The 10,630-nt window shown below is 17.1% G+C and overlaps 1 protein-coding gene across 1 annotated transcript; it reads right to left on the reverse strand.

Annotated features, from left to right (window-relative positions):
- Positions 1–6,935: 6,935 nt before the first annotated feature.
- Positions 6,936–8,234, reverse strand: SRAE_0000069500 (FI19405p1; the record flags this gene model as incomplete). Its single annotated transcript, XM_024646623.1, has 1 exon — positions 6,936–8,234. One exon carries the CDS (start codon positions 8,232–8,234, stop codon positions 6,936–6,938), a length of 1,299 nt encoding a protein of 432 aa, XP_024500786.1.
- Between the last annotated feature and the right edge of the window lie 2,396 nt (positions 8,235–10,630).

Raw genomic sequence — 10,630 nt, forward strand, 5'->3', positions numbered from 1 at the left:
TATAAAAATAAATAAGTATTTGTTATTTTTTGTTGTCAAAATTGAATATTGCTGATAAATTTGAGCAACTTTAAAATAATATTAAAATGAAAAATGGACTTTAAAGTTTGTGGTTTAAACAAAAATGAACAAAAAAGAGTAAATTTATATATTTTTACTTAAGAATATTATAAAAATAAAGAAAAAAGTTATTTTAAAATTTTATGATTAATATTCTTAATAAAATTCAACAAAAAGAACTCTCTGGCGGGGAATCGAACCCCGGTCTCGCACGTGACAGGCGCGGATACTCACCACTATACTACCAGAGATGTTATAAAACGTACCAAACCTTTCTAACAACGCAAACTAAGAATTTTTCTAATAATTTCAAGCTACAAAACCTAAGATTAATTATTATACTCAGAAATACAAACAATTTTAAGTATATCAAAAAAAATTGAATTGTTTAAAATGAGGTGTAAAAATTTAAAATAGAGATTAATTTTTTTGTATATAATTCAGGAATACTATTTTAATAATTAAATTATTTAAAATAAAAAAAAGATAATATGTTTATTAAGAATCAAATCTGAAACTAGTAGTATAAAAGTATTACTGCTTTGAAGATATTATATCAAAAATGTTTTGTTAGATCTCAGTTTTGAAATTTATTTTTTCTAGAATAACTTTAAGTGTCATCTAATTATACTTTTTATTATTTTTAATTAAATTAAATGCTAAATTAATTAGTTTTCTCCTAAAATTTTAATCTTTAACTTAAATGATTTATAACGTAAAAACTTTTTTTTTTTCCATTTTTCAATATTATAGTTATATATTATCTTTGATTTTCTCTAGTATGTTTCTAAATTATCATTTATCAACAGTATAACATTAATATCATTTTTAATTTTTTAATATATCAATAATAAATTATAAATGACAAATTTATTAGTTTATTATTTACTGTTATTTTATTAAAATAAGTTATTCTTTTCTAAAAATATCAAAATTAACATAGTATTTATCAAAAAAATTTAATGTAACATAGCAATTATCACATTTATAAATTAATATTATGATAATAAATTTTTTTTAATATATATTGATTATAAACACAAAAAAATAGATAAATTATATATTAATATTTATTACTAACTTTTTTAATTTAATTTAAGATAAATATAAAAAAAGCATTTTTTAAGAATATCATATAATATTAAAAATTGTATATCATCTATAATTTTATTATAATTATAATATAATACAATACTAATATCAAGAAAATATGTTTAATAATCACAATTTTTTTAAACATTTTATTTTAGTAAAATATTTTACTTTAATTGATATATAATTTAATACATTTGAATAAAAAAACTATTTCTATTAAACAAAGTAAACTTTTCGAAAAGTTTTATAATATTCAAAAATACTAATAATATTTTTTCAAATATATACAAAATTAATTTATTTTTAAAACTTATGAGTTGATTTTAAAATCAATTTATCATTTGTAAACAATTATAATATTTTTAGAAAAAATGAAGGACTTAATAAGTTACAATTAGTAATAAAATTATTATAAAAAAACGTCATAATTTGAAAATATCTTTTTATTTTTTAAATTATAAAAGTAAATGTCATATTTTGCTATTTCATAAATTGATAAAAACATTTGTTAATGTTCATTATACTTAAAATTTTACCAATCTTTTAGTTTTTATCATAATCCACCATTTTTGTACAAATTTCTTAATATTACTATTTTAAATATTACCTAAGTTATAAATGATTATTCGTTCAAAGTACTTTAAACATATTTAAATATTCCATTATAAAATTTATTGATAAAAAGAAATAATATTAATAGATTTTGAAAACTTTTTAATTGAAAGTTTTTTAAAAATGAAATATTTTTTAATAAAAAGATAATATTTTAAACTTAATTTTATTTAAGCAAAAAAAAATTAAAAATATAAAAATATCAAAATGATTTTATAATATAAACTTTTCCTTATTAATTCTTATATCAAAACCTCTTTGACATAATTCCTTTGCTCAAGTTCAAAAATAAATTTTTGATTACTATGTTTTTTATAAGTAGCATATACAATATTTAAACATATTAAAAAAAAATAATATTTTACATTAATAATTTCATAGTAATATATAAAGGAGAGAAAATACTTGTTCCATTAAAATGTATATTTAAATTACTTATTTCTACTTTTTCATATTTTTAAAAGTTGTAATTTCCATAATTTTTTCTTTTGTTTGGAAGTATAATTTTAAATATTTCTTTTATTTTTTCTTAATATTCTTTGTAAATATATTACTTTTATAAACTATATTTGTTTATTTTTTTACTAAATTTTTAATATTTAAAAAAATAAAACTAAAGTTAAAATTTATTAAAATTAAAAAGTGGTCTCCCCCTCTTGACATTACTATATATATATCTTTTTTTTTTTTTTTTATAAAAAAATGACGCTTAATGCTTGAAATAAGCTATTTCAACTCTAAGAAAAAAATTATTTTATAATTTATAATTTCAACATATTCATTCTGTTATATGAAATACAAAAATATAATCACTTATAAAAAATTAAATTTCTGTACATCTATCAATGTTTAATACTAGTCCATTTTTATTTTTGCCACAATCAAATTTTATTATCATTATTTTCAAAATCAAACTTTTTTTTCTACTTTCAATTACAGTTTAATTAAAAAAAATATATATATAAATTTTAAGTTTAAAAATACTATAATTTACATAAAAATTATAGTAAAACCAGATTGATTATAAAAATATTATTTTTTTTAATTGTTAAATTTTAAAAAACTATATTATTTTATATAAAATAAATTTTACACTTTAACACAACTAATAATTTTTTTTGTGATATTAATAAACGTTATTAGAACTTTTTATTTAAACAATATTCTATTTTATATGAAAAAACAATTTATTTTAGTAAAAATTCTGATATTGAACTAATAAAATTTATTATAATTTTTAAAAAAAGCTATCTATAACAAGATTATAATAATAATTTATTAAAACGATATGATATTTTAAAACATAATTTATTGTAAAAATATATATATTTATATAGTAAAATTTATAAAGTTTAAAAATGTACGCAAGACCAGATATAGAGAAATATTACTGGCTATTATCTCTAATAAATACCCTTATAGTACTAAGTTAATTAAATACCTTTTATTATACTAATTCAATCACAATACAATAGTAAAATTTGTTTCTGTCGTGGGCTTACTAGATAGTTTATATTAATCAGAAATTTCTATCGGTAAAAATATTCTACCGTGGCCACGAAGAATACTAAAATATTATCCTTTAGATAAAATATACAAAAACCTATAATGAGTAAATTATTCATACAATAAAATTATAAAAAAACTAAGTGATTAAAAGAATAAGAAATGACTAAAATTGTCAAATCTTTTCTCTTATATAATAAATTTACCATCTTATTTTAATCATCATTTCTTACTATATATTAAAATTTTATAATTTAAAAAAATTGCAAATTATTTTAAATGTTGTTTTTAATTTAATTTTTTTGATAAAAGAAAACATTAATGTTACAATTGTAATAAAAAATATTCGTATACGTCAATTTTTAATTTTACTATTTATTGATTTTAATATCTTTTTTGTTAAAAAAATATTTATAATTTTATTAACTATCAAATAATAAAATTTTTTATCAAAATTTTTTAAACATAAATAATAACTCATTATTCATAATTATTATAACACTGTTTATGTTGCTTTAGTTAAAATTAAATGAAATTTATTTAAAACAGATGACTATTGTTATATTAGTATATATTTTTTTAACAATATCAACTTTTTTTTACATATATACTTTATATTAATATGACAATTATTACTACAATTTTGCTTTTTCTTATGTAACAACATATTATTTTATAAATATATATATTTGTAATTAACATTAATTTTAATTTTTTAAAAATATAATAATTAAGATAAATATGAATTGAATATTAAATTATATTTTTTGGTTTATTTTTATTTATTAAAATAATAAATAGGGAAATTTTTTAAATAAGTTGGAGCAGAAACCTGATAAGAAAAGTGTTTTATCAACTTTCTAATAAAGTCTTTTTATAGCTTTAAGTCTAAAAATTAAATTTATATGATTCTCCTTTTATTAATAACTATTTATTTCACAAACGTTTATAAAATTATGATAATACAATAAAAAACGCTACGTAAAATTATTTCAAAAATTTGTTTATAAAAAAAATACTAAAATATTACTTACTATTTTAATTTTTATAAGTTTTTAAAAACTCAGTTAAAAATAGATGCCTTAAGTTTAAGTCTTACATTGACAATACAATGTAATAATATAAACTCTAAAATTAAAACATTAATACAATATCTCATTAGATAGACAAAGTATTACAATAAAGAATTACAATGAAATAATTATATTAAATTTATATTTCTTTTTTATACCTTAAGAATGATTACATTAGCTAACTAACGGTTTTAAAGATTAAAGTATTCAATAAAATAAAGAATCTCTTAAATAAAAAAAAATGATATAATTAAATAAAAATATGTCTGATATTCGTACATTAATATTACTATTTGTAAAAATTTATTTTGATTTGTAACAAAAGTGAAAATAAAATAAGTATTATTTTTTTAAAATATTAAAGTATAAATTTATTAACTCCAATAAAAAATTATTATTTTTTGTATATTTTATATTTACATAAGTACTAAAAATTAGATTAAAAACAACACATTAAACTTTGATGAATCTTAAAAATTGTATATAAAATCCAGTCAAGGAGTCTTTAAAAAAGATTTAATTTTTTTTTTCATCGTATTGCTCTATTAAGTCTTTCTATTAGTTTGTATTACGAGAAAGACTACAGTTAAATTTATCTTATCTAATTTCAACATACGTAAAATTTTAAAATTAATCTTTAATACAATTATAAAGTATTGCAATATATTTTATAACCAACTAAAAAATACCCGTAATATATAAATTAGATCTTAATAATATAATATATATATATAGTTTTATATAATTACTAAATTTTAAAAAAATAAACATAAAAAAAATTTAGCAATATATATATCTCAAAAAATACTGTAATTTTTTTTATTGTTATCATTAAAGTTTTTTTTTCAAATTTGTACGACTATTTTAATATCTTTATTTTATCATTATTTATTTTTATTTGTTATTATTAAAATCTTAATAACTTTTTGCATATTTATATGTTTGCATTTGTTTAGATAACTAATTAACATTGAATATTTTTATACTTTAAATTATATTATTTATTTTAAAACAATCATTTTAATTGCTTAATGATGATAAAATTGTTGAATTAGGCTGATTTAAATAATTATTAACAATTTTTTTTCAAAATATGGTAAACTTTTTTTATCTTTAAATGGTTTTTAACATATTATTAAATATTTTAATGATATTATATTTGAACTAAAAAAGTTCTAACAAAAAATGATTGAACAATTTTCACAACTTAAATGTGTTAAAAATTTAAGATTAATTATGTTTAAACTGCATAATAGTCTTTTCAAAAAAATTTTCTATGTTTTTTAAAATCATTAATGAGAAAAATATTAAATATTTACAATAAAAAGTTATTGAAAATTAAAATTTAAAAGTCTTTCTAAGAATATTAATTTTTTTTTAAATGTTATTAAAATTTTAAATTTTAAAAAAATGTGTATATTTTAATTATAGTTAAATTTTTATCTGTGTATTATTTCTATTTACATTCATTAAATAAATTAATGAATTTTAATAAACTTTTTTTAAATATTAATAATTTAAAAAAATAATATAAAAACTACTTTTTAAATCTTGTTTATTAACATTATTTAAATGAAGGCTATTATATAATTGTATTTAATCATTCAATACAAAATAAATCTTATGAAACGGAATTAAATATTTGGTCAAATAATACATTTACTATGAATATAAATAGTATTTAGACTAAAAAAAAAGAATTTGTATTTATCACATATAAAAAAGTTTAACTGGCTTCTATGTTGTTTATACTATCACAAAATAAAACATCTTTTAATTTTAGTGCATAAATATCAATCTTTTATAATACTTCAATATTAGATCTTTTATTTAAATTCTAGTTAAAAAGACCATTATTTTTCTTAACTTTAAGTTATATTTTAATTATGTATACTTTATTCATTATTTATACATTTATTGTTCATATATCCACTTTTTATCTTAATCTTTAAAAAAAATCATTTAAATGTTTATTATTCATATTTTAATATTCACTTTTTTATTTAAATCTTCCAGTATGAAAAAATAATAAATTTTTATTAAAGAATTTGTAGAACTAAAAATGGAATTTATATTTTCAATTTTATTTCATATTTTCAATTTAAATTTATCATAAATTATACCTTTTTATAATAAAATTTGATTTTTTATTGCCAAATGAATTTTTTAATTTTAAAAAAAACACATCATTAAATAATTTTACTATTAATTTTTAAATAACATAATATAAAGTATATTATTAATATTAAAATTATTAAATATTTATTATCATACACTTCTAATAAATAAATTTAAAAAATATTTTTAAAAAAGTAAATAAATAAAATTACAATTTCTTTGATTCAAATATGTTAAATTTAGACATGTAGAAACTAAAGCTTCTAAATTAAATTTCTTTATATAAAATAAAATATTAATTTATTTATATATTTATCAATCAATCATTTTTTCGATTGTTGATATTAAAATATACTGATAATTATAAGTCATCTTTTAAAATAACGACACCGTCCTTGCAAATAAAAATTTTCACCTATTATAATAAAAATTTTCAAATAATTTAAATAATTATGAATAAGTTAGTTCAAATTATGACAAATTTTCAGCAATAACTTGTTGTTTTAATTGTAAAAGACTTTGATTAATTTCTAGTAGATTTGATATTGAAATAAGTTCTGATGATGTTGTGCCATTAGGATGTGATGTATTAGAATCACCCTGTTCATTTTCTTCATCTTTCTTTTTTCTAAACCTTTGTTGAATGAAATCTTTTCTCATATGTACCGGGCGGTTTTGACGATGTAATCTAAAGTATAAACCACATGCATTACAAACTAATGTTCCTTTGTCACTTCTTCTCCATGCAGTTGTTGTAGTTGTATTACAATTTGAACATTTTGTGACTCCTGAATTTAAATCTGAATTTAATGATGAATCTTGAATTGTTTCTGTATTATTATTATTATTATTTTCAACTAAATCATCATCATTCTTCATAACTTGTTGTTGCAAGTTACATATATTTGTATTCAATAATTGTGGATACGAATTTTGACTATTTTTTATAGCATCTAATGTAGCAATTAATTGTTGTGAAGTAATATCATTTTGTGTTGTTTGAAATCTATAATTATTAATAGAAGGTAACACATTGGGAGACAAACGTAACATATTAATTTGGGAAAGTTCTGAATTATTTTGGAATATATTATCAAAAAGTTGTATTGGCATTGGTATATTTAAATTTTCTGTTAATTCTAGATTTATTCCTTTATCATTAGAATTATTTTTTTTATTTGAAATAATATTTATATTATTTGTTATTTTTTCAGAAATTTTATTTCCTAATACTCCATGAAATATTTCTGTACTATTTTCAATATTCATTGTTTTATCAGTATATAAAATATTTTTTTTCAATTCAGTATTATATGATTTTTTTTCAATACTTTCATCTGTTAATGATTCGTTCACAGAAATATTATCTACAGAACTTGGTGCACTAGGTGATGTTTGTTTAAGTGATGATGAAATAGGACTATCTTTTCCATTCCTTCGTAATTCATCCACATAATTTCTTTTATTATCGCTAAATGATACATGATTACAATCATTTTCTTGTGTATTAATACTGTTAATAACATCCAAAGCTTGATTTACAGAATATGCTAGATCTGAGACAGGTGATATAGCAACTGTACTTCTTGAATGATGATCATTGTCTACTTTTTGAATTATTCTATTTAATACATTCATAATATGTTGAAATGAAGCACGAACTTCAATTTTAAATAATCTGCAATCATTACATTTACAACATTCTAAATTGTTAGATACAGGATTATAATTATTTTTTTCTTTATTAACAGATAACAACATTGAATTCATGAACACAATTTTTTTTTAAATTTTCTTTGCCAAATAATAGATAATATAAATAAATTTTTATAATAAAGTGTAATAATGTATATAACTATTAAAGACACAAAATTCAAAAAAAAAAAAAAATTTTTTTTTTGATTTCTAGTAAATTTAAGAGTATTTTTGTACAAATAATATTTAAAACACTCCTTACTAAAAAGGTGTCAAATCTTTCTGATTATTATGATTATAGTGCGCAAGAAAATATTTTATATCTAAAAGAAAGAATATATTATATATCAATATTAATGTAAAATTAAGGTTGAGAGGATAGAATAATGTCAAAGAAGCGATTGATTCAGACCTCAATAATGAATATAGAGTCATCATTGTTCGGTAATGGTGATGTTATGTAGTAATACACGGTCATCAGTTCGCAAGGGTTACGCGAACTTAATATAAAAAGATAATGATATAGGTGACATATAGAGAAACGTTAATCATCTCAATAAAATTGTTGTAAGAAGATATTTTTATAAATACAATAAAAAGTAACGATGTTGCGCAGGTCAAATTTAAATTCATATAAATATATATATATTTTTTTTTATTTAAGTTATTATATCTCAAATAGTTAAAAAAAAAGTTTAAATAAGTTATATAAATGTGAGATATTCTGTCATAATGATTCATATTTTATCATATTGTCAAATTTTTATATTTAATATAAAAATTTCTTAAATTAAATTGTAAAGTAATCATTCAAAATTTAATAATCATGATTATATATTTGTATCAAGTAGTATTTAAAATTAAATGTATGATTTTTATTTAAAAGTCCAAGGTATTAATATAATAAATAAAAATTAAAATATACTGGTTATTAATTGATATAATGTAAAATAAAAATTAAACAAATAAAAATTTTTAATTTTAATTAATTTAGAAAATAATATAATAGTAATAATTTTTTTCGCAATAAAAAAATTAAGAAATAATTAGTTATAAATATAAATGTTATCAATTATCAATATAAGAACATCCCCCAAATATTTATTGACATTGTATATTATCAATATCTTAGAATCCAATAGATACATGTACAACTATTTATATTTACTTAGAATTATATAATATATCTATATTATAATCACGATGTAAAATGTTTGATAACAGCTAAATTAACCCACGTTTTTTTCATTATCATTTAAGCACACGTCTAAAACTATAAAAATAAAAAATTTTTTATCAAAAAAATTGTTTATAATTCAAATTTACATGAATATATAGATAAGTAAACAAAATAATATTATATTAAGGTGATTTCAATAATTTGTAAAAGAATAAATGATTAAAGAATCTAATCTTGATATTTTAATCTTTTATGTTAAATGTTTGGATTTAGAATAATGACAAGTTATTAGTCATGCCACACGATCTTTTTGAGCAAACGATTGATATGATTGCGATTGATATAAAAGACATAGATATATATGCGATAACATTATTTAAAAGGCAATTGTTATAAATAATTTTTTTGTGTGAAATTAAGAATGACCTTATATTTTCATGCATGTGTCAGGAAATATTAAACATGAGAAAATGACCTTTATAAAAGAGAATATTTAAAAAAATAGTAAATTTTCCTTACAATTTAAATTGTTATTTATAACATCATAAATATATTTAATTAAAGGTGTCAAATATAATACAAAATACATGATTGTATCAGAGAAAGAAAAAAAAATTAACACTTTATATTTTTCTTTTTTTTTTTTTTGAAGTTACAAAAAGTTATGTCTATCACGTACTGAAAAACATTTTTTTGATGATAAGATACCAGGTGTCTGGCTGTGCTAGTGTACCTTTTGATTTTACTGTTAAAGGCTTAATATTTGTTATATCAACAGAGACGACCAGTAAATCCACCAATCTACATACGGAATAAGAATGTGGTTGTTAATACAAAAAAGTCTTTTGTACCTAATATTTTATAATGAATTTTTTCTAGATTACGAAATAAGTATGATAAAATATAAAATAAAAATGATATATTTTGATAAACAAACAAATATAATAGTATTATTACTAAAATAAGTTAATTTATTAGATAAATAATTATAATTAATGATATCTAATTAATGCATGATAATATATTTAACTTCTATTTATGAAAAAAAAATACCCATAGACAATTTTAATTATATAAATAATATAAAAAAAAATAAAATATTTGAAAAATTTTTTAAATATTTTTAAATAGTAATTTACAAGATTAATAGTGATAAGAAATAAATAATTAGTTCTTAAAATAATATAAAATTTATAGATTATAAAATAAAAATTAAAAAAATTTTTTTCTGTATTTTTAAAAAATTTTAAATTAAACTTGGAAAATAAGTATGTTTTATTAAACAATCTTT

This window comes from Strongyloides ratti, scaffold srae_scaffold0000010, assembly GCF_001040885.1.
Source record: "Strongyloides ratti genome assembly S_ratti_ED321, scaffold srae_scaffold0000010".
NCBI classification, from domain to species: Eukaryota; Metazoa; Nematoda; class Chromadorea; order Rhabditida; family Strongyloididae; genus Strongyloides; species Strongyloides ratti.